Source organism: Anabrus simplex, chromosome 1 (genome assembly GCF_040414725.1).
Source record: "Anabrus simplex isolate iqAnaSimp1 chromosome 1, ASM4041472v1, whole genome shotgun sequence".
Taxonomy (NCBI): Eukaryota; Metazoa; Arthropoda; class Insecta; order Orthoptera; family Tettigoniidae; genus Anabrus; species Anabrus simplex.
The window spans coordinates 1,428,953,562-1,428,979,838 of record NC_090265.1 but is presented as its reverse complement, the minus strand read 5'-3'; the positions used below and the strand labels follow the sequence as shown (position 1 = coordinate 1,428,979,838).

Here is a 26,277-nt window from a genome sequence, read left to right as displayed (position 1 = left end):
ATATTTTAATAACATAATTTTGCTGAAGATTTCAGAAAGGTAGCTGATATATCTCCAATAATAACTCTGGTAACCAACGAGATGGATATAAATACACATGTAAATCAATGAGAAATTTACTTGCGATGAAGTTAGGAATGAATACAATTCGGTTGCTACTCGGCAGATCTAACAGGGATTTTGATGTTTCAGAAGTAAGTTATATTCTAATGAAATTTGAGATATCTGAATCAAAAGTTATGAACAACAAATAGAAAGAGGCACATACATACAAACATACATACATACATACATACATGAGTATATTTTACACAATAGAGCCTAGGGATAGAAAGCTATCACCCGTATGTAGTATGTACTACAGAAGAGGTCTATTCACACAGGGGATGTTGTATTCCAACGCCTAAGTCATACATCAACACAACAGTACTGTGAAAAGAAGCTCACACGATAAAAGTAAAAGGAAATAATTGGTGAAGAGTAATCAAAAGTATTCTTAATCGTGCACAGAAAAGATTCACTATTTAAATAACATGTCAGGAAAAAAATGTTAACCATGCTTCCACCAGACCAACAGAACCAGATCAACAGTTCTGTTTCATCCCATATTAGCCACTGCTAAAATGCCGGCCAACTTAAAATATTAATTAAAAACATCCAGATGAATAACTTTAGGTGCTAATTTACATGTATCTCCTAACATTCCCTTATTCCAGGATTTGTGGACAATACCAACTGTAACTTATCAAATTAACGAAAGTGATGAATATATATATTTTGAGTACCAAATACACTTGTATTTTCCTTCGTTTTAAGATTAGCCACAATATCGATTTAATTCAATATAAAGAAAACACCCATCATAAGAAACCACCAGAAGACTTACGAAAGTAACGATATCTCGAGAAGTATACACATTTTTTCTTCTCTTTGCTCTCTAAACCGATAAAAATACATTTTCCCAGAGGAACTAAAAGGAACCATGGTCGAGGCACTTGGTTTGCCTCATTTCGATTACTGCGATGTGTACAGCGACGTAGGTGTGATCCTAACAAAATCGACTATAACGACGACACTGTACAATGTACATATGCAATCTAAGGTACTTCGACCCTGTATCGCTATCATTTACACGCTTGTCTTGGTCACGTCTAAGCGTGCGACGTAGTTAGTATCCTTCATAAAAAAATAATTCTTCACAACCCACTAAAAAGATGATTATGCCATCCGATCAGTCGAATCCGAACACCGGTGATTCTATGAATTAGCGCTCTCCAAGTTGTCCTGTTCCACACTGCCTCTTTTAATTGTTCCAGGATGATAGTTGTGTGTGTTTTAATGGTGTTTAACCAACGAGTCCTCTGGCTACCTGGTCTTTTTGTACCACTGGTCATTTCTAGCAAGATTGCTTTTTCCAACGCATCTGATCGCATAACGTCGCGAAAGTAAACTAGTCTCAGCTTCATAATCTTACCAACCAATGATATACGGGGCTTGATGCGCTCTAAAAATGCCTTATTTTTGCAGTCCATGGTATTCGTAAGATTGGTTCGCCAACATCAGAGCTCTAAAGCGTCGATCTTCCTTTTGGCTGCCTGTTTCAGCATCCAGCTCTCACATCCATACATGAACAGTGGGAATATAATCGCATTGAATAATCTGTACTTGGTAACCAAACTGATATCTCTGCTCTTCCAGATCGGGAACAGTCATTATATCGATTCGTCCATGCGAAATCCGTCTTTTGATATCAGGACCGCAATCTCCACTTTGACTGATTTTGGCTCCTAAGAAGAAGAAATACCCCACACTCTCTATCTCCTCCCCATTTAGCTGTAGACAAACTGCACCACACTCGTCCGTAGACATAACTTTGGTCTTTCTAATATTGAGATACAGGCCCATATTTTCACTTTCATCATTGAGGCGGGAAATTAAAAGCTTTAGATCTTCTGTTCCTGCCAGCAGGGTTGTATCATCACTCAAATTGTTTATAGTTCTTTTTCCAATCTTCACACCAATGTAGAGCAACGTAATGTAACGTCCGCATAATTATTTCTGCATACAGATTGAAAAGGAATGATGAGAGAATGCACCATTAACAGACACCCTTTTTAATTTTAAACCATTCAGTGTCGCCATGTGGTACGTGAACTGCTGCCACTTGTTCTAAGAAATTCCTTCAATTATCTGTCCTCACACCACGACAGAAATAGCCGAGCACGTAACACTATCCTTCTATACTGCCGACCTACGGAACTACTACATTTACCAATTCCTTCACAGTTCTCGCATTTTGTAAATGGAACAAAATTCCTGAGAATACCAGGGCTATAAAAAGTGGAAATGCATCAAAGCAGGTGTTTGGGGGTTCTTGTGTAAATTAATATCTAAATGGTGATCGAACTAATACAAGTATTTATCTTTTATATTCTCTGAGTGTAACTCGCTGACTCTTGTTAAATTAATGTATAATCATCATAAAAATAGGTGTGCTTCTTTTTGTTATACTTGTGGTTTAATCAGATATAAACAATGTAGTTATTACCTAATTATTTTATATAGCTAATTAATTATCATCATTTCTATTTTACACTCATGTATGTATATTTTTATAACTACTGTTAAATTCACAGTTAAGTAATTTTATTTTTCTATCATTTTAGTTTAATTTAGTTATTAATTACTTGATAATTACTTATTTTATATTATTAGTATTAAAATTTATAATTGTTTAGTCGGTATGACACATATTTAATGTCTACTTATAGTCTATTAAGTGTTCTTTTATTAATTTCAGTCAATATGAAATGTTAATGTAGTAGGTATGTACATATACAGTCGAGAACCATTTTGTAAATAGCGCATCAAACTAGTTAAATGTAAGTAAAAGGATGCCTGGCCTTTATCTTGCCAGGTTAAATCAATCAATCAATCAATCAATCAATCAATCAATCAATCAATCAATCAATCAATCAATCAATCAATCAATCAATCAATCAATCTTTTATTGTGAAATCATTCTTAAATTCAAAAAACTAAGCCACATAAACTACGCCTGACACATGGTATAGCTGGTACAATTGTAAGATGGGAGCGGCAGAGAGCAGAGGTGAAGGCTCGGCGCAGGTGATGCTCCTTTTTTGCTACTTGACGAGAGTGGGCGCAGTGTGTTTTTCCTTTGTTGTTAGTTGAAGAGTGTGCCAACAGAAGCGTCGTTAGGTGCTACCAACTATTGAAGGAAACGTATTGTACATCTTTTTCTTATTGGTTTGCGCATGTCCTGACTACTGACAAACGACCATTGGTCTAACTCGTCAAGGGTGTTTAGCAGACAGCCTCTAGAAGCAAGAGCCATTGGCCCACATTGCGATGCATTTGAGGTTAGAACTGATTTGTTAGGACTGATCAGCGAGGCGAAGTTGGCTGTTGTCTAAACTGCGTTGAATTCTGGGAGTGACGCAATGCTTCATACAATGCATCCAATGGTAGCGAGCATTCAGCGGAGAGTTACTGGTTATGGCACAAAATTTCTCTGTGTTTGGGTGAAAGGATGGTCGGATTCTAGCATTGGCGATGAACACACCTCTCCTCTACAAGCATTTTAAGGTAACATTCATATATTTCATCTCACCGACTAATGTGTTACATGCTGCCACTACCATCCTAGAGTGATACGCGGATAATCTTCTCTTACTTCCGGTACCACTTGTCTCATGAAATTACTCGAACATTCCACTTAAGAACTTTTGATGTCTAATATGTGATTCTGAGGCCCTACATAATTCCACCCCTCCATTTTTAATAGCTGACAATTTCTCCTGTTTCAAATAAGAAAGAAAATACAAAGAATATTACAAACTTTCTACACAAGCACTTATTTCAAAGAGATGGTGGAAGCATGGCTGGAAAGGATAACTAACGGAAGTACTCACCAGCAGCGGAGAACATCGCTGGATGGAGGAAGAGGTTGCCCTGCATGCCACCAGGAAAGCCCGCCAGTCCTAATCCGTAGAGCTGGTGTAGTAGAGCCATATCCTCGGGACCGGGAAGACCTCCGGGCGCTGGAGATTTCGTTCCTCCTCCGCTGTGTTGTTGCTGTTGTTGTTGCTCCTTGGCGCAGTCGGTCTTGGAGGACGCTGCCGCTGCCGCCGCTGCAGCCGCCGCCGCCATCGCTTGCGCCGATAGTGAGTTAGGTAGCGACAACCCAGAGGCCGCAGCCATTTGCAGCATCTGCAGCTGAGCTAGTTGCTGCTGCTGTTGGCTCGAACCATTGTTGTTATTGTTGAACGGTGCCGTAGCAGACTGCGGTGACTGTTGGGAAGGAACAGTTGTGGTGATGGTAGTTGAATCTGCATTGACAGCAGACGAGCCCGGGATCTGCGGTACAGTGAATTCACCAGCTCCACTGCCACCATCACTATTATTTCCAGAGAGATCACACTTCCCACTCTCAATGTGTAATTTCACACAGTCTATGTGCTTTTTGGTGAATATGTGGTCTTGAATAGAATACTTATGTGAATACTTAAACTGGCACAATTTACACTCTTCAGGTGGCCTGGCTTGATCCGAGGTAGTCGTTGATGGTTCCTGCCCCCCTAGAGCTTTTTGTAACGCTAGCTTGTTCTTCTTTTCCTTAGCGCGAGCATTTTGAAACCAAACCTGTACAACACGCTTAGGAAGTCCTATTTCACGTCCAAGCATTTCACATTCAGCCATGGTTGGAGTCTTGTAATCAGAAAACAGTGATTTCATCACCTTAACTTGGAGACTACTCATCTGAGTTCTGAATCTCTTTCCCGCACCAGAAGCAAGATGTCGTTGGTGACCACTCTGAGTGCTTGACGCAGGGGAGGTAGGATTACTCTCTTCTCCATCCATGTTCTCAGTAGTTTCCGATAAGCTGTCATCTTCAAAACATATACTACGTTCACTTAAATCTGTTAACGGTCCTGGTTCAGTTACCATAATACGAGATTCATGATCCATCGAGATCTTCATAGGTCGACTTAAATCCACTGGTTTACTAAGATCTAATGGGCCATCAACACCGGCTCCTACTTCACCTCCTGATGTAACTGGTTCTTGCTTAATTTTCATGCTGAGATCAGTGGGAATCTGCAATCCATCTTTACCAATTGCACCATTTTGAGCCACATGATGAGCTTGCAGCTCACTTATATACCTTTTCATTGATTCCTCATAATACTTCTTCAGTGAGTTTTCCATTTCAGCATGAAATGGAGGAAAAAGCGGAGGCATCATGTTAGGTGTTGGTGTAGTAGAACCGAAATTACTAGGAAGTTTCCCTCCATCACCCATTTGGGAAGAGTTGAATGATGGAGACGAATCCATACTGACTTCTTCATCAGGAAGTGCATCGATGTTTATCTCTCCTCGAGTACACTGATCAGAGTGCTTTGTAACAAGGTGAGATTCAAGAGCTGATTTCACTTTGAACAGTGCTGGACAAAATGGGCAACGCTTGTTAATAACCTGTGCATGAGCACGAAATTGACCTTTCCGTTCTCGGGCACGCGTATTTTGAAACCACACTTGAACAACTCGCTTTTTAAGTCCAACTTCCCTAGCGATGTTCTCCAACATTTTCCTCGAAGGATTGCTCTCCAACTGGTACTTCTGATATAAATAATCCAGTTGTTCAGGCAGTATTGTAGTCCTGAGTCGCTTGTCCTTTGGCTGATCGGAATCACGATCTATAGAATCGTCATAGTCGTCGAATTTTCGTTTGCTGGACAACATAGAAGCAAGTGGGTGCGTGTGAGGAGATGTATTGGATGAGTTGAGGGAAAGATCTGCAACGCCTAAACCAGCCATCTGTTGTTGCTGTTGTTGTTGTTGCTGCTGCTGGATTTGCGCGTGCTGTTGTAATATTCCAAATGGACTATCTGGTGGATAGGAAGGGAATAAATTTGGGTTCATAATATGCACTAGCTGATGTTCTCGCCATAAATCAAATCGAGGAAATACTAAATTACATTTATCACATTGAAACGTACCTTCCTTGCTCGAGTCGTCTGTATTTCGGGGCGTTGTAGGTACTGGCGATGGAGGAAACAAAGCAGATGCTGATGTAGGCGTAATGGTACCCGGATTGACAGAGTTATTACACAGTGAGGAAGAGACTGGAACCACAGATGGTATTTGTTGCTGTTGTGGCAGTTGCTGTTGCTGCTGTTGTTGGCCTGATTCCACGATGGTGCTGGAGTTCGAATCCTCTGATGAAAGAACAGCCGCTATCTGAGCTGCAGCTGCCTGGGCCTGAGCAGATCTCTTGGCATCTTCTTCCTTGAAACAATGCGTCTTTTGATGGCGAATTAACTCATAATACCTCTGGAACACCAGTAAACACTTTTTGCACTGGTAATTAAGACCAGGCGTTCTTTGAAATCTGTTTGCTCCACCCTCATCCACTCCCGGCGGTGTTTCTACAGGTGGCTGATTTTCATATACCTTTCTAGCCTTCTGACGTGCATTTTGAAACCACACAACAATGACTCGTGGACTCAGACTCAGTAATTTCGACAGGTACTCAAGATCATCATCCTTAGGATAAGCATTATTCTCAAAAAATTCCTGAAGAACTTTTATCTGATAGTCAGTGAAACGAGTACGATTTGCTCGTTTCCCTGAGGAGCCCCCTGAAGAATTACTTCCACTGCTGTTTGCTCCAGAGGCACCAGTCAAACCCACGTGACTGAATCCATCCGAAGAGTTGTTACTGTACGAACGTCCCGGACTCACACTTCGTGATGATGGTACAAGAGGTAGAATATTTGGTGAAGTAGGAACTTGATTAGGTGATGCAAAATTCGGTGGTGTTAATTTTGGTGGCAACATGTTGCTGTTTGAATGTGGTACGCCTGATGTTACCATCATCCCTGCAGTCATGTTTGGGTGGCTTGTGATTATCGAATCGGATCCCAACTGTGAAGAAATTATTGATGTAAGAGTGAGATTTCCTGGAGAAGAACAACGAACATTTCCTTGAGAACCAGTGTTTGTATTATCACTGAGAATTGTAGGTCCTTCCAAGGATGTCACAGGACTCTGAGACGGATGGAGGATATGAGGTTTCTCGTCAACAACTTCTGAATCCTTCTGAACATGCTGAGATTCCATATAAATGTTATTAAATTTATGGTCATGATTGTCATTTTGGGGTGGATTAACATCTCTGGGCTCAACTTTTATGATTTCGGAAGGGTGAGGAAATGATTGCGGCTGAGGAAATGGCTGAGGTTGTGATTGTTTCCTTTTACTGGTAGAAGACCCAACAGACGGCGTTACTGACGGAGGTCTGGGATTGCTCTCCTTTGAGGACATTTGGGATTCTTCGTTGCTACCAGTACTAGTATTGAGAGGCATTACCTTCGCTTCACCCGTCTTCTCGTATTCCTCGAGATTCAGTGTCGTGGAAGGAGGATTGTTGAAGTTGTACGGAGAATCCTTATTCCGCTGACGCTCCTTAAATAATGTGTTTCTGAACCAATGCTTGATCACTTTAGGAGGAAGGCCGCTCTGGCTCGCCATCTCGTGGATCTGATCTTCGGATGGGGAGTTATTAATGTCAAAATGAGCACGAAGGATCTTCAGTTGGTCGTCTGTTATCCTCGTCCGTGCTCGCTTTTGCTGGGCGGCCGTTACCTGGAAACATTATTGGATAATTACAGTGAGATCATGAATCATCATACCACAATAAAGGTTGAATAAGGACACCGATAGCTGTAAGCTATTGGATGGATCCGTTACCTTCATAGCATAACATTTTATTACTCAGGGGAGTCCAAGGATGTACTTCCCGACAAGAGAGAAGAAGTAAGTTACTCTTGAAAGATAAAGTCTTGTGTCAAATAGAATATATAAAGATTTTAAAAACGTTATTGTCACTGGATTTGTAAATATATTTTCAATGATAAAGACAGAGGTAACGCTTCAAATTACATTATATTAAATGAGGCTATCATTTTATTAAATAAAGCAAAGCAAAGCCATCTCCATAGAAGCTATGAAGGCCCTTGGAGCAATGGAAGATACAGGCCTCCATTATTTGTAACCTATGCACTAAGTGAGGAAGATTAGTTAGTTCTACGCCCGGCTACCTTTGCCCCCAGGAATTAAGACGGTACTAATTTTTGGTGTGAACCTCAGGACCATGTGCACTCCAGAAGTGGATATCTCGTTTCTTAAAATTTTCGACTTCCTGGCGGGGAACAGAACTCACGCCTTCGGGGTGAATTGAGTACTCCTTTACAAACTCAACCAGGCTGCCCCTTAATTATTCGAAAGTTACACGTGTGAAAACCAATACTACTGAATAAATTTAAAAAAAACAATTAAGCCTCCTTTACAAAGTTTGCATTATGGTAATAATGACAATACTATGTTGAACTTCCCAACCGTGTAGTTCTACGTGACAGCTGATAACGTGATCATAGCCACGAGGTATCCAGTTCTGAGAGGATTGCGAACCACAGGGACACGATTTCTCATGTCAACGATCCCGTATGCAAAGACCCAGATTCGAACACAGCCCTTTCAGTGAGAGGCCATTAACGACGCTACTCAGTTATCACGCTCCATGATTAATATGCATTACTTGCTGATGCTTTTAAGAAATGTCAGAAAAGAAGTTTTGCTCTGAACAGAATTCGTTAATAAATCAGAAGATATCCTGACACAAGTTAATCAGTCTTCAATGTCCACCGACTCCAGGGATTCGAACCTGCAACCTTGGACTAATTAGCAATGTTAAACAGTCGGTACATTGGAATCTTGATCCAAGCATCTCTGCAGATTTGAACGAACCCTCTGATTGATAACATAATAATAATAATAATAATAATAATAATAATAATAATAATAATAATAATAATACAGAAAATCTACTAACCCAAACAATTATACACATGATTTTTAATATTTCAGTTAATTCTCATTAGTGAACACATGATCGAAACAGGTGGAAACAATGGCAGGAGAGTAATCAGAATAAGGATGTAAAGGTTGGGATCATATGAGGTGAATACAGAAGGATATGTTATTATTGTTGTTAATGGTTTAACGTCGCAATAACACAACGAAGTTTTCTCGGCTACGCAAGGATAGGAAAGGTCTAGAACTGGGAAGGTAGCGACAGTGGTCTTAATTAAGGTAGAGCCCGAACATTTGCCTGGTGTGAAAATGGGAAAACACGGAAAACCATCTTCAGGGCTGCCGACGGTGGGATTCGAATACACCATCGCCCGAATGCAAGCTCACGGTTACGCGACTCTAACAGCTCGGGCATCTCGCTCGCTGAATATAGGTTACTTATCAGAATCAATCAATCAATCAATCAATCAATCAATCAATCAATCAATCAATCAATCAATCAATCAAACAAACAATGATGTGCATTTAGGGCTGTCGTCCAAGTGGCAGATTCTCTATTAACTGCTTACCTAAACTTTTCAAAAATATTTCCGAAGAACTTGGGAATTTATCGAACACTTTCCTTAATCATTCCAGTCTCTCATTCCTCGTCCTATAGATGAATATTTGACCCAATTTGCCCCCTTGAATTCCAACTTAATCTTCCATCCAACTTTTAAAAGCTCAACTCTGGCTTATTCTTATACTAACGTTATTCCACGCCAATTCTCGCTCGGAACATACTGCTTAGTCAAGCAGCTCGCCTCCTTACTTCCAAATCTTTTAAGCCCAAACGTTGTAATATTTGCATACCACTACTCCTTAACCGGGTACCTCCAGAACAAATCGTACCTACTGCTTATCTTTGAACCTTCTCCCGTTTCGTATCAAGTAATCTTGGTGTGGATCCCGTACACCGTGACCATACTCTAATTGCGGACTTAAACAACCTCAAACACCCTCTCCTTTACATCCTTACTAAAACCCCTAAATACCCTGAAAACTATGTGAAGGGATTGTATCCTTTACTGCCCTAATGAAGATCATTGCTTATAATAACACCTAGGTACTTACAGTGATCCCCACGAGTTATACTCACCCCCATCACGATAGTAATTAAAATTGAGAGCACTTTTCCTCCTGACGAGACTTACAACCTAACTTTTCATCCCGTTTACCATCATACCATTGCCTGCTGTCCATCTCACAACACTTGTTGTCGCTCACAATCCCGTAACATATTTACAGTATAACATCTTCTGCAAATAGCCTTATTTGTGATTCCATTTCCCTGCTCACAGCATTCATATATCTAAGTAAAAATAAATGTTCAATGATACTGCCCTCTGGGACACCCCTGTTAATCATTACAGGATCAAATAACGCTTCACCTGCTCTAATTCTTTGAGTTCTATTTTCTAGAAATGTAACCACCTATTCAACCACTATTTTTCTAGTCCAATACCCCTCATTTTTTCCAGTATTCTCTCGTGATCTACCCTGCCAAAAGCCTTTGATAGGTCAATAGCGGTACATCCCATCTGACCTCTTGAATCTAAAATATCTGCTATATCTTGCTGGAATCCTACAAGTTGAGCCTCGCTGGAATAAGCTTTCCTAAACTCGAACTGCCTTGTATCAAAGCAGTTAGCAATGTCGGAATATAATCAGAAAGAATGATTTCCGCGAGCTTACTAACAAGACATGTCAAGTCCACTGGTCTGTAATTATCCACTTTTTGTTTATGGCCCTTTCTCTTGTACACTGGGGATTCTATTGTTACTCGTCATTCATTTGGTACTGCTCCTTCATGGAAACAGTAATCATACAAGCAATTCAGATATGGCATTATTCCAACCCAATACCTTCAGTACATCCCCAGATTCAGTAATTCGCCAGTGTTAGTCACCGCCTCTACCCGAACATTATCCTTATATCCAACCACCTTTACATAGGGCTGACTGAATGTTCCGCCATCTGTACGTCCTCGCAATGGGCTCGAACAAGGGCGGTAAGACAAGCAGAGAGAGGCCAAGGTGACGATGGTTAGGAATAGTTTCTAATGATTTGAAGGTAAGACTTGTGGAACTAAATGAACTAGTTACAAATAGGGGTTTCTGGGAGCAAGTTTTAAATTCGCAGAGGCTTGCAGACTGAAGGACAAAAATTATAAGTCCATAATGAAGATATATAGATGTAGAACTGAACTACTTATCCAGAAATGAAATCGGCACTAACCCACAGTCTACAAATTAATTTATCAGCAGTAAATAATAATAATAATAATAATAATAATAATAATAATAATAATACAGAGCGAGATGTGCGTGCGGTTAGGTTCACGCAGCTGTAAGCTTGCATTCGGGAGATAGTGGGTTCGAACCCCACTGTCCTTAATTAAGGCTACGGCCGCTTCCTTCACACTCGTAGACCTTTCCCATCCCATGGTCGCGGTAAGATGTATCTGTGTCGGTGCGACGTAAAGCGAATTGAAATAATAATAATAATAATAATAATAATAATAATAATAATAATAATAATAATAATAATAATAATAATAATAATAATAATCTGAATGATAGTTTAGTTGCTTTTGGTTCAGGGTTTCTCTCTAGCTCGAAAGCTGGGTGTTTGACTTCGTCTTAATACTCATCTTCACTAACAGAGAAGGCACTTATAAGCATCACGGAAACCAACAATAGTGAATACCCTCAAATCCCCTGTCATAGAGATGGCATGAGAAAAGGCATCCAGCTTTAAAACGGGGTTAACCCACAAGCAGTTCTCACCGTAAGTAACGAAAATCGGTCACAAAGAATAATAATAATAATAATAATAATAATAATAATAATAATAATAATAATAATAATAATAATAATGCTGTTTTCGGAGACTCTGAGAAATCGGAAGATGTGTTTTAAATGAGTGTTTCACATCTCGTGCTTGTCAATCTACCGACACGAGGCGAACACCTTCAAATAACACCAGACTGTACTAGGATCAAACCCAACAGCACGGACTCACAAAGCCTCTCCCTGTGGGTGGGGGCGGTAGTATAACACCCACGATATCTCCTGCCTGTCTTAAGATGCTACTAAAAGGGGCCCCGGGGGCTGTCAACTTGGGTTGGCGACCATGGGTCACTTTGCTGAGTCCTGCCATTGCTTCCATTTCTTAGCGCCAGGTTCTTTACCTTCATCTATGCTATTCGACCTTGCTCGGTTAACTCTTGTTCTTTTCCGACCCCAACGCTATTGAGTTCCAAGGGCTAGGGAGTCTTTCATTTTCGCGCCCTTCGTGGCCATTGTCTTTCTTTGGCCGATACCTTCATTTTTCGAAGTGTGGGGTCCCTTCCTTTTTTCCCCTCTGATTACAGTTAATAGACGACGGTTGTCCAGTTGTCCTCTTAAAATAATAATCACCAACACTCAGAAAGCCTGCCACAATTGATTATTAGCCTCAGCAGTACCGCACCACACTTATGCTTAGAATCTGAACATTCTTGTGTCACCTTTTATAGACGAATAACTGATTAACTAACGACAATCACACAAATGATATTAAACGGAACTCACGTCCATACACATAAATACAGTACACATACAATATTTTCTTAGGAGCTATACAGCTACACTGTTGTACATTTATTTAACAAACAAAAATTGTGTTCGCCCATCATGTGCATACGCCTGTAATTTTCCGGGTTAGGACTGGTGAAGTTGTCCTGGACTTTGAAATGAACCAACAACCTTCTAGGCCTACAACTGCACGGGCGCTAAGACAAATTCCACGATGGACTTGGAAGCTGAAGCTGATGATTCGTTTCTGCGAGAGGGAAGCTTTCAGAGTGTAGGCTATCATGAGTGGAATTATTTCTGGACTTTTTCCCACTGTATAAAGATGCAGATTTAATGCCATATACAAGGCCTGGATCATTCGCACCTATCCTAAGCCGTGTCATTTCACACTACTTCATAGTTAATAATAACGAAGGATTTCATACAGGTTTTACAGCATAAGCACACAAGGCCGATGCAACCAAGATATCTGTGAAGCCTTAAAATGAATCAATAAAAGCAATGTTAAAAATTATAACAACGGAATTATAACAATGACTTCGGTCTCCTAGCTACCTAGTGAAACTTGTCTTGGTTATTAGAGTAGACTGAAGTCACACAACGCTGAGATTTCATTTGCTAATGCACTGTATTCTATTTTCAAAACTTGATATTACAGGAATGAAAGGCGTAGTTTGGAGCGGTTGCTGGGAAGAAGAGGGGATACGTGGCAGTCAAAAACATGAAAACACTATTATATCAGTCTTAAAACAAACTTATACGTTAATACTTACAGCCTGTTGTTGTTGCTGCAATAGATGTTGCTGTTGTTTAACCAACATCCCACTGTGATCGCCAGGCTGTGGTGAGAAGAGCGGATTCTGCGCTTGAGCCAGCGTCAATGGATCAAATGGTGGTGGAGGCATCATCATAGGTACCAAAGGCGGCTGCAAGTTCATGGCGGCCAGCGCGTTCATGTTGAGTCCCAGTGGTAGCCCCATGCCCATCATCATCATAGGGTTGAATTGCTGAAGTTGCTGCTGGAGTTGTGAGGCTGCCATTACATTCAGTGCTGCTTGCATCTCGTTCATCTGCTGAGCTAGAGACATGGACAGAACTGAGTTCGCCGTGCTCGTAGGGACACCACCCATACTCCCTACGATTGACGAGGACAGCGTCGCTGGAATAGAGTCTGTACTAGAAGCAGGTGTTGAAGATGCTGTTGGTGTACTGGGTGCAGTAGAAATCATTTCTGGAGGAGTAGTTTGCAACTGTTGATGTTGGTGTTGCTGCTGAGGCTGAGTTTGCTGTTGCTGCTGTTGCAATTGCTGCGGATGTTGTTGCTGATGTTGCTGCTGCTGCTGTTGTTGTTGTTGCTGCTGCTGCTGCTGCTGCTGTTGCAGAGCAATTTTTGCTTGCACAGCCTCCTTATTATCCTCTATATCTTTCTCAGGCACACTGACCTCCACGTGTGACGTAGTTGATACACAACTCATCATTGAGGTGCTCGCATTGTGATGGTTAGAGGAAGTACTGACTGGCGCAGTCATAGAAGTAGATGAGGTAGCAGCAGTGACCACGACAGACTTTTTTTCATACTCTGATTTAAACTGTTGAGCATATCGTTCAAGGAATTCTGGTGGTACCAAGTCCCGATGTACTTCCTCACAGTGTGCCTTCAACACCCATACACTCGAAAACTCCTTCTTACAATGCTGGCAGATAGATTTGGACACCTCAGGTAAGTCTTGTAACGTTGTACCTTGCGTACCCAAGTCGTCTTCCACTTTGATCGTGACATCAACGGGTACTTCTGTGATTTGTGAAGTATTTCCCTGCATGGGCATAGTTTCGTCTTCTTCTCGTTCCTTGCGTTGTCGTCTCTGGTGATTCTCGTTGAACTGCATAACAAGATCGAAGCCGAAACTTTCTAGGAGGTGTTTGTACACTTGCGATGACTTCTTATGAGACATAGCCATCCGTGAGATGTGTTCATCTTGCGAACTGGATGAAATAGGGGGCGGTGACTTAATCGGTTGCGGCGAATTGTGTGTCTGTTGCGATGACAAACATCCGACTGACGTTGCTGGGGGCGGCGCTGGCAGAGGCGTAAAGAGTGACATAGGACTGCCAAAGAGACAATACAGCTGCTGATGCGTCGTCAACTGTTCCTGGTTTACAAAGAGGGCACTACAGCGTTGACACGACAGCATTCCGTGCTGTTGTTGCGGTGACGATGAGGCTATCACAGGCGTTTGCGTTAACGAAGAGCTACTGTGATGATGAGTCGACAGCGAGTTAGTTGTACTTGTAGTTGGCGAGTTAGATATACTAATAGGAACTGAAGACATGATCGGGGTTGTTGCAGCAGCGGACGATTGAGGAACTATATTACTGCCCATAATGGGGGACGATCCCGGGGCATGAGACGGCACTTGAGAGGTGATGCTGCTGCCACTGCCGCCAGATGACGGAGACGTAAGTTGTTGTTTTGGTGAAGTACCAAGTATGTCTTGTAGCATTTTCTTATGTTGGTCCTGCACCTTCTGTGGCTCTGGTTGTTCAATTAGAGGTTTGCTGAGATCAATCTGGCCAGTAATGGCAAGATCTTGTAGCTTAGATGCCCTAGTCTGATGTAACACAGAACGCATATGAATATCAAGTGTAGAACCTTGACTATATGCAACTTTACAGATGTTACACTTATAAGGCTTCTTGTCATCCTCTTCGCACGCAGCATTCGATTTCGGCGTCGAAGGCGGTGTAACTCCGAGGCTAGCTGCAAGGGCAGCAGCAGCGGACGCAGCGGCATGAGGTGAGACAATAGACACTCCATTGTTGTTATTGTTCTGTTGTTGCTGCTGCTCCTGCATGGCTCTCTTCAGTTTGTGTAGATGACTGACAGAATTATAATGCACCAATAATATGTTTTTCTGTGTGAATGATTCTTTACACACATCACACTTGTATGGTCTGTTAGGGTCTAGATATTTCTCCATCGGATAACTGAGTTTTTCACCCTTTCGATGCAGTAATGTCTTGTTATGACTCGTCAGATAACTCTGCCGAGTGAAAGCCACTTTGCAGCGATGGCACTTGTACTTGCGGTTAGGATCGTTGTAACTATCCTCCGCTATTGCCTGACTATTAAGGTAGTCTTCAAGAAACTGTTGCTCCTTGTAGACAACTGAATCGTCACTATTGTCACCATCACCACTCTGTCCATTTCCGCCCATACCATCGTCTTGGACCTGTGATGGATCCTTGGCAGGACTGTCGTCCAATTCCATAATCTCATCTGACTCCACCTTAAGACTTTCTTTTTTCAAAAGATCATTAGTTGAAGGATCCAGAACCTGGCCACTGAGTCCAGCCAACAGAAGCGGATTGTTCATTAGACTCTGCTTGTAGGCTGCCAATTCCTCTTCAGATAACTCAGCGTGTGATGTCTCTACGTGCTTATGAAGGGCTACAACAGAACGGAAACTTCGTCCACATATTACACACTTAGTTGCATCTCTAATAAGATGATACTGAGAATGCAGTTGCAATTTCTCCATCGTCTTGAAAGCGAGGCTGCACTGGCTACATCTGTATTTATAGACATGCTTCTCAGAGACTGCGATATTCTGCTGTAATGCTGTGGTACTTCCTGCGGGCCTGGAATGGATCTCTCGAAAGTGCATCTGCAAACTTTGTGCTGTCTGAAAATACTGATTGCAGCCTTTTTTCCAACATAAGTACCCAGGTCCATTGGGTGTCTGCTTAAGTTCTAGATGCCCTGTCTCATTCTGATGAATACATAATTCATCAATGTTTCTAAAACTTTTAAAACAAGTTTGACATCGATTCTCGTCTTCGATCTGGTCATCTGGTGACGGCGATAACAAATCAGAGCCTGGAGCATCCTCACGATCTTCAATGGAGTTCACATCTGAACTATTCTGTTTTCCACTAGAGTCCAAATCTCTTCCTCCAGACAAGGAACCCACGGAACTAGCAGCTGATGCGGGACTTATCAATTGGTTGAGGTGAGAGTTAGGTCCAGGTGGAGTCTGCTGTTGAGGGTGCGGTTGCTGTTGCTGGCCTTGCTGTTGATGAACCTGTTGTTGTTGTTGCTGTTGCTGAGGTGTCTGTGGAGTGCTTGGAGTATTTCTATTCACAGAATTAAGCCAGTGAGACTGATCTACAAGAAGCAAAAGCCGCTGAAGTCCCTCCGAGTTAACACTGTGTATCTGCATGACATGGCGTTCTAACAGCGTGCGATCTCTGAAGCTATCTTGGCATAGGGGACAGAGTAAATCTCTGGCAGGTGATGAAGATTGAGGTGATGGTTCCGACTGAGAATGTTGAGCCAAGACGTGAGCCTGAATACGCATTTCCGAGCTGTTGGTATAGTTACAATAAGGACACATATGCATTGGAGACTGTTCCTGCTGTGTCTGCTGCTGTTGTTGTTGTTGTTGTTGTTGGTGTACTACTTGTTGCTGCTGCTGTTGATGATGTTGTTGTTGTTGTTGTTGTTGCTGCTGCTGCTGCTGCTGCGGCTGCTGATGGTGATGCGACTGCTGCTGCTCACTGGTAGTACTCATATGGTCATCAGAATCATGATGTGCTTCACCGCCAAACTTCTGTGTGTTATCTTTACTGTCACTCTTTCCACTTTCAAGTGACTCTCTAGAGTGCTGCTGCTGTTGTTGCTGCTGCTGCGGTTGCATCTCCTTCCGATCTGGAATCAGAATGTTTACAATGTCAGATAACAGCAATACAAACAAGATAATATATTGAACTTCTCACGATATCATTTCTATAGGACTGTTACTGTTCGAATTTCCAAGAAACGACCATATGAGAAGCAATATTGTATCGCTCAAAGCACAAGAACTGTAAAATTCAGTATTTATAAGCCACTCACCACAATACAACTACATACATGTATCTACTTACCAATTAATTAAGAAGGAGATACAGAGTAATAAGATGAAACACGCTAATCAAGAGTATGAATAATTAACAAATTATTACTTAATGAAATTATTTATGAAGTATGGTTTACTACCACCTTACTCAGTAAAAGGTTACATAACTGCAAATATATTTTGTTTTAAACAATCGTTATAATTTAAGGTGTCAAAAATGGTATTTTTCATTTTTTATAAATCATTAATCTCTCAGAGGGAAATCTCCCTCCTTGAAGAGATATGTATGTCCCTTGCCACGTTACACTGTATTATATGTTTAAATCGAAACAGACTTTCAACGTATTAGATCGTGTTACGTACATGTAGTACGTGTTGAAGAGATGTTAAGTACAGAACAAAAATGGCCAGCCGGACACCAGTGGGATCCGAACCCACAACCATAGCTCAATTGGTAGAGCAAATACGACACGGAGTATCGAATGGACTTTTCTTCCACCCTTCATAAATTCGACTACCTCGGCCGGGTTTGAACCGGCTGTCTTGAGATCCGGAGGATTCACATAAGGAGCTATTTGTTTAGCGCATATTTTACGCTTATTTTTCCTTAACAAAAGTAAACTAACTTAAAAAAATAATGAGTACTGCAAATATCAGAATATTAATGTGAAAGTTAATGATTAAGAAGAAAATATATCTGAATTAATAATAATTTATAAGAAATTCCCGAGTTTTTCCTAACAGACAGTGTACTAATATTGAATACTCCAACTTCTACAGATGATTTCCTTTGTTTCTGTTTTTGGTAAATAACCATACGTCAGAAACGAAATACTACCTGACAAAATCAGAAACTGTACCGTAAGGGTATAACTTAATTACGACTCTCATTCTTCAAAACCATCAATATCATATATTCTATTAAACATGCCTTGACGTCAGAATGCAATATCTGTGCTATTACAAGAACACATAATGTTTTCGTTCGTTTAGAGCAGAGCGAGAGAATATATGAGACTCCAACTGAATCCGAAGAAGAGCTTGTCTCTCGGAAGCTTCCAGCTGTGTACTCTCTACAGCACATGTCTGTGGTTTTCGAACGCGTACGACAGAACGTGTATTGAAGCACGAGGACGCACTTTTGAACAGTGAATAGTGCCTCAAAATGTACTTCAACTATTGATTTCCGACCTACAGTTATTTAATAAAAGATACCTGTCTGTCTTTTCTATCATTCCTAGAAGTCTGAGAATTGAATTCTGAAACACTCTGTATAAGTCTTTGAATTATTTCATCGAAAGAATTATCTAAATATTCAATGAACTGCAGTATTTGTAGTGCAAATCCCTTTTAACTTAAAAAATAAAATGCAGATTTTATTTTCTTAAATTACAGATTACTCCTAAGCCTTTATTAAAAATTCTGAGAATTATTTCTTGAATGGTAATTTATTTTAAACGTGCAAAATATTTTAAAAACATATTTTCAATTTCTGAGCTCTAAAATGTGGAATTTTACGAAATCTAAGCCAGTTGAAGGTATACGTCTTGGCTTCAAGCCCGAGTGTTGGCATTAAACCGTAATCGCTCACACGGAAAGATCTACTGTAAAGATACCGTGTAACCTGACTGAGCTGGTCGCCCAAATGTACGTACAACTTAACACGTTAGAACACAGGACCAATAAACAAGAACTTAAAATGAATGAGTATGCCCTGCTTAGGACTCGAAGTCCGGAATATTACAATATGTTTCAAATCTTGTCACTTCATCACACCGAGAACGTCGCAGCGAATTGCAGAACTGTGCTCCTAACTTTGCATAAATGAACAAGTACGTATCTGATATGATATTACTAGCGTGTAATCACAGTAAAATGAGGTGCCATAAAGAGCGAACTGGAATAAAAAACAATACAATGCCTTACAATCGCATTGCCTTACATTAAAAACGTATTTATAAATCCAAACAAAGAAGGAGAATATTGTCCGGTGTAATTTGAAGAATAATTTACCTAATTGCCACACCTGACTTTCATCAAATCACGCTCCTTGCAGATGGCACTGCAGCTGTTGTCATTTATTTTACGCTTTGTTGTCAAATCAAATTTACTGCCTGCTCGCCAACATATTATACTTTATGTGGACAAAAAAGGACACAACATCATGTTTTCTCGATCCTTATCTCAAAGAGTGCAAGAGAGAGACTTTTAACAATTCATGGCCTTTAAGCACGATGTCTACAGCAAGCATTAAATGAGTGTTAATGTGGCAACTACGCACAGCAGACTTTTTAATGTGACTACATAATTACAGCCGAAGCACGCTGCCGTCATTTAGCTCGCTGTCTGGCCCTTGTAAATTTACTTCCGCGTTGATTTGAATCCACTGTTAGGATAATTCAACTCTTGCTTTGCAGGTGTTATAATTATTGTTGTACGCCAACATTTCTGCCAACAAAACGCCTTCTTTACGCTGAGTCATCAGAAACAAACCCCTCAGAAAAGCAATTAAAATAACATATATTACGAGTGTTAAATAGTAAATTAAGTTTCTTGAACAGTTTTGAAAAGGAGGTTAAGAGTCACTTTACAACCAAGGAATACATTTAACAGGTAGATTTATTTATTTATTTATTTATTTATTTATTTATTGCTGAGGAAATACCTACATGTAACGCACACCATCTGTTATTCCATACCGTTAATAGTAGTATACCAGTAGCAGGTGAAGTGGACATTCGCTCCAACGGGATAGGAACATTATGACTAATTACAGTCTGAACAGAAATAAATGCCATCTCTCTGGCATGTCCAGCTTTAGAAATTCAAAGGATCTATCACTGCGCTAGATTTCTTTACATTCAAATACATATATACACATACATTATATAGTTTAACATTCCACTATTATAAGATTTGCGTTGACGCAGGGATGAGAAAAATGTATTGGGAAGGAAGCGCCACAGCCCTAATTAATATACTGTATAGCCCCAGCATTTGACTGGTGTGAAAATGGGACGCCTCGGTGTTCGAGCCCATGATCTCACTAATGCAAGCTTAAAGCCACGTGACCCAAACAGTGCAGCTCAGTCGGTAAGAATACTCTGTTTGTATATACACTGACTGACAGAGCAAATGCAACACCAAGGAGGAGTGGTTCGAAAGGGATGAAAGTTGGGGAAAAAACAGAGACGGCACGGACGAATAATTGATGTTTATTTCAAACCGATATGCAGGTTACACAATGCGCACGGCATCGACTCAGTAGGATGTAGGACCACCGCGAGCGGCGATGCACGCAGAAACACGTCGAGGTACAGAGTCAATAAGAGTGCGGATGGTGTCCTGAGGGATGGTTCTCCATTCTCTGTCAACCATTTGCCACAGTTGGTCGTCCGTACGAGGCTGGGGCAGAGTTTGCAAACGGCGTCCAATGAGATCCCACACGTGTTCGATTGGTGAGAGATCCGGAGAGTACGCTGGCCACGGAAGCATCTGTACACCTCGTAGAGCCTGTTGGGAGATGCGAGCAGTGTGTGGGCGGGCATTATCCTGCTGAAACAGAGCATTGGGCAGCCCCTGAAGGTACGCGAGTGCCACCGGTCGCAGCACATGCTGCACGTAGCGGTGGGCATTTAACGTGCCTTGAATACACACTAGAGGTGACGTGGAATCATACGCAATAGCGCCCCAAACCATGATGCCGCGTTGTCTAGCGGTAGGGCGCTCCACAGTTACTGCCGGATTTGACCTTTCTCCACGCCGACGCCACACTCGTCTGCGGTGACTATCACTGACAGAACAGAAGCGTGACTCATCGGAGAACACGACGTTCCGCCATTCCCTCATCCAAGTCGCTCTAGCCCGGCACCATGCCAGGCGTGCACGTCTATGCTGTGGAGTCAATGGTAGTCTTCTGAGTGGACGCCGGGAGTGCAGGCCTCCTTCAACCAATCGACGGGAAATTGTTCTGGTCGATATTGGAACAGCCAGGGTGTCTTGCACATGCTGAAGAATGGCGGTTGACGTGGCGTGCGGGGCTGCCACCGCTTGGCGGCGGATGCGCCGATCCTCGCGTGCTGACGTCACTCGGGCTGCGCCTGGACCCCTCGCACGTGCCACATGTCCCTGCGCCAACCATCTTCGCCACAGGCGCTGCACCGTGGACACATCCCTATGGGTATCGGCTGCGATTTGACGAAGCGACCAACCTCCCCTTCTCAGCCCGATCACCATACCCCTCGTAAAGTCGTCTGTCTGCTGGAAATGCCTCCGTTGACGGCGGCCTGGCATTCTTAGCTATACACGTGTCCTGTGGCACACGACAACACGTTCTACAATGACTGTCGGCTGAGAAATCACGGTACGAAGTGGGTCATTCGCCAACGCCGTGTCCCATTTATCGTTCGCTACGTGCGCAGCACAGCGGCGCATTTCACATCATGAGCATACCTCAGTGACGTCAGTCTACCCTGCAATTGGCATAAAGTTCTGACCACTCCTTCTTGGTGTTGCATTTGCTCTGTCAGTCAGTGTATAAGGGAATGTAGGATGAGAACCACGAAATTCTGATTTGAGTAAATTCCTTACACTACTTCAGAGTGTCAATTCACTCCTCTTTATTGTACAGCGGAGCGCATGGACCTATGGTGTTCAAGAAAGAAAAGAAAAAAGAAAAAGGAAGGTTTAAAAAATCCTAATGCGTTACAAATGAATTTTGTGTAATATACAATATGCGTTAGTAATTCAGTTCTTTTAGCCATGTTGGTTTACTATTACATTAAGGAAATTTAAAAAACACCAGTACCACCGAGCACGGAACTGGTTTCCATTCGGGAGATAGTGGGTTTGAACCCCAGTCGTAGCCCTTATATCGGTTTCCATGGTCTCCCACTTTCACACCAAGCAAATGCCGGGAATGTTACCCTAATTAAGGTATGTCCATTTCTTTCCCAGTCCTCGACCGTTCACCTTTCATCGTCGCAGAAAATCTATCTGAGTTAGTGTGACGTTAATGCCACTAGCAAAGAAAAATAAATCGGTACTAAACATTGCAAAATGAATTACAGCTTCCAAGTTTGAGAGTACTGATACTGAGAAACGTGCATCTCCCCACAATAATCTGTTAAATCACATTCAAAAAAATGAATCCGAACAATAAAAAATCCCAAAAAACTAAAATGGGAAGTAAAAGCATCCTATAAAAATAATCGTATATTTTATACACAATACACTCCCGTTTCAAGTGTGGTTCACAAAGCTGAAATAATTCGTGATCCTCTTAACAGGATACTCGCACAATTCGACATTATCCTAAATTTGTAGATAAGATAACCTCGACGTTTAGTAATTAGATTTGAACAATATATACCAATTGATGATCAGCAACGGTTTCATCCATAGATCTCTATTTCTTGCCTTAATTGTCGATTTGACGTAATAAGGAAGCAATACCTCCCACACTAGTGAAGATAAGATGATTTTCTATTTCCGATTGCACTATGAACAGGTTTTAAAATCGTTTTAATTACTAAGATACAATTTACTCTGTGATGTTTAAACATTAATAAGGCATCAGCTTCTGGGAACACAGTGGACTGGATACTAACAATACGGGTTACTACGTTGACACGCAATTTCTAGGAAAGCAGTCGGTTTCAGTAAACGGTCCATTAAAAGGAAATAATGATCTGGAGACAGATTTTTACAAAAAATCACCCCATTACTATCATGGAAGTTTTCGTCAAAGACAGTGCACTCACAATTAATGCTGTATATGTAGGTGGGGAGGAGCATTTAAAAGTGTTCCAGGACTAGCATATAATACATTCTGATTTCTTATTTTCTAAGTTTAAATTACAGTAGAATAATTTTACTGTCCATAAACAATATATAGCTTTAATTGCCTCAGTCGATCACACAACAGTTTACTTATTACAGTACGCATATGTAAACGCATTGACTTCCTAATTTACATCAATAAAAGCTATGGTCTACAAATTACATAATTGTTTTGAAGGTATTAAATGTATGATCACTTTAGTATTTACAAGTGACTGATGATATGAAGGGCAGCACAAAGAAATGAATATACAAAAATGACACATAAGTGTTTGTGGATGAAATGGTGGTTTGAGGAAAGGATGTGAGAGTAGTCCAAGAACAGTTTGATGTCATAAATGAACATTTGAAAAATTGGAGATTTAGAAACTGGGCGGAGAAAAGCAAGGCAATAGTGATCACAAGAGAGGGAGATGAGAAATGAACAACAGAAATTATAATAATGCAATTTGCTTTATGTCTCACTAGGTACTCTTACGGTTTTCGGAGACGCCGAGGTGCCAAAATTTAGTTTCGCGGGAGTACTTTTACGTGCCGATTAAATAGAAAGTGAAATAAGGCAGAATTCAGCATTAATTATGTGAATTAACTGGAGGAGATAAGGGATGTCTTCTGTCACAGAGTTTGCTACTAAAGATACTTTTAAAAGGCTAAAGAAATATAGTAGGCCTACATGTTAAATCACTTATCTATAATCAGTGGAGCTGTGGCAAGGCCAATGATGAGAAGGAGTGAATATTGGGTACAAACATTATCAGTAAAATGTATGAGAATTATAGTTTCAGAAGACATGTGTTGGAGGAAATATTGTTTTAAGACAACCATCCTCAAAGAAGCTAATGCCTACTGCTCACGGTAAAATGTTTCGTAAAATTTGTTGTACAATTAATTTTATAAAAATTTGGTGAAAACAAGTTGTGTTGCTCACGGTAAAATTATTTTATAAAATTCGTGGAAGCATCATGATGGCCATCTCTAAACTCACTTCTGAACTAAGATGTGTATGTCTGCCATCTATCGATAAACTTTAAAACCAAGAATCAGCTGTTTAACTTACAGTGTGTTTGAGAGCATGGCTCCAATAAACAAAGCAAGACTTGCTGCTTTAGCTGAAATTATATGTTGTACAGTGGTAAAAAGGAAGAAAAGAAATGCCAGGAAATGCGGGCTTCGGGATTGGATCAAAGGAAGAGTATAAGGTAGAGGATTGCTGTCCTTGGTCGAAAATTAGTTGAGGTTAGAAGACCAGCATTCATACAGAAATTCGGCGATTGTGTTTTCTGCCTCTCTTCTTGCATTTCTGTTGTGGTAAAGTGGCGTTTTAACTTTGTACAAACAAGGATATTTCTGGTATTCATCCAGTAAAACACTAACAGCTTCCTTAGTCTACACGGATCCTGCCATTTTAGAAAGAAGTGTTTGTTTACAATCGAGATTCACAATCTTCTCATGACGTAGCGCCAGCATCATCGTGATGTCAGCTTCGCTGATTGGTTCGTTTCGTAAAATTAATTTTACGGAATAGAACATGTCCTATTTTATGTAAAGTTTTATCAAAGGTTTTATAAAACTTGAATTTGACCGTGAGCAACAGAAATTTTATAAAATTAAATTTTTGTACAATAAATTTGACAGAAAATTTTACCGTGAGCAACAGGCATAAGTGTTAAGAGATTTCCCAAGTCTTGTGTAAAATGAAAGGATCGGGTCCATAAAAATGCCTATCTTCGTGAAACATTCAATTGTATGGAAATAACATGCCAGAAAAACAAATAGCAATATCATTTTCAGAAATGAATGAAGTGAGCAAGATATATGGTTTACATTTGATGAAATCGATGCTTCCGTCAAACATCATTTCTGAGAAGTAGATTTTTTTTTTTAATTTAGAAGGGGCTCACAGAGTGAGGTGAGCTATGTCGCTTTCCTGGTTTTGAGTTAGTGTACGAGTAGGAAAGATAAATCAGGTAAATATTTTTCCACGATCTTTCATACAAGCACTTCCTCTCATAGCCAAAATAAGTGCTCAGTGCTGAAATATCTTCAGATCTTAACAGTACTTGAGAAGAGCATTTTCTTTTAAATTTAGCATTATGACTTCATCGGTTGAAATAACTGAACAAGAGTGTTGTTGACCAGAATGGCTATGCGTGTGTAAGAGTTAACAAGGAAATGATACCGCACCTACCCTTCGACTGGAAAAATACCATGAATCATCATATACATGGGACATTTAGCATGCAGTGCAAATCAATGGTAAACAAGTTACAGTGGATTAGGAGCCATTCTCTTATTTTATTGAGTAGTTGAAGGGTGACTCATTCAGTGATCATCATTTACCGGTATAGGCCTCGTTCACTGGAAACAGTCCAGTTCATAAACAGTCAGTTCGAACGTCAAGGGGTGAAACAGTCATCCCTCAACTGTCAAGGGCTTAAACACTACATAAGGATGACGACGATGGCGATCAGGAATTACCCATGACCTCCTTAACGCCATCCATGTATTTCGGGTTATGCATATTTTACTGTGTTAGCTTTTATCCAACACTCCCGAGAGTTACGGTGAATAAATAAAAGAATGATCCAGACTGTAAGCCTATATTTATTCCATTCTGAATAAAAAATTTACGATCTGCTTTACGTCGCACCGACATAGATAGGTCTTATGGCGACGATGGGAAAGAAAAGAGCTAGGAACGAGAAGGAAGCGGCCGTGGCCTTAATTAAGGTACAGTTCCACCATTTGCCTGGTGTGAAAAAGGGAAACCAAAGAAAACCATCTTGAGGGCTGTCGACAGTGGGGCTGAAACCCACTATCTCCCGCATGCAACCTCACAGCTGCACACTCCTCACCGCACCTCCGATTCGCCCGGTCATTCTGAATAAGCCAAACAGCTAGTGCTGCATTCGATGAAGTAAAGAGTAATCGGCTGATTAATTCAAAGTCTTATTGCTGCTAAACAGAATAGTATTTCAGTAAGTTGAAAGATGACGATTACATGGACGATAGATAGATAGATA

At 40.9% G+C, this 26,277-nt stretch overlaps 1 protein-coding gene across 1 annotated transcript in view; it reads right to left on the bottom strand.

Annotated features, from left to right (window-relative positions):
• Nucleotides 1-26,277, bottom strand: part of zfh2 (Zn finger homeodomain 2) — a 381,104-nt gene that overhangs the window by 332,296 nt on the left and 22,531 nt on the right. The window contains exons 3-6 of the mRNA XM_068225879.1: nt 13,901-17,223; nt 13,289-13,792; nt 4,363-7,671; nt 3,936-4,314 (exon numbers count right to left, since the gene is read on the bottom strand). Of these exons, the coding sequence (XP_068081980.1) occupies nt 3,936-4,314; nt 4,363-7,671; nt 13,289-13,792; nt 13,901-17,223 (7,515 nt within the window). The remainder of the gene's footprint in view (nt 1-3,935; nt 4,315-4,362; nt 7,672-13,288; nt 13,793-13,900; nt 17,224-26,277) is intronic.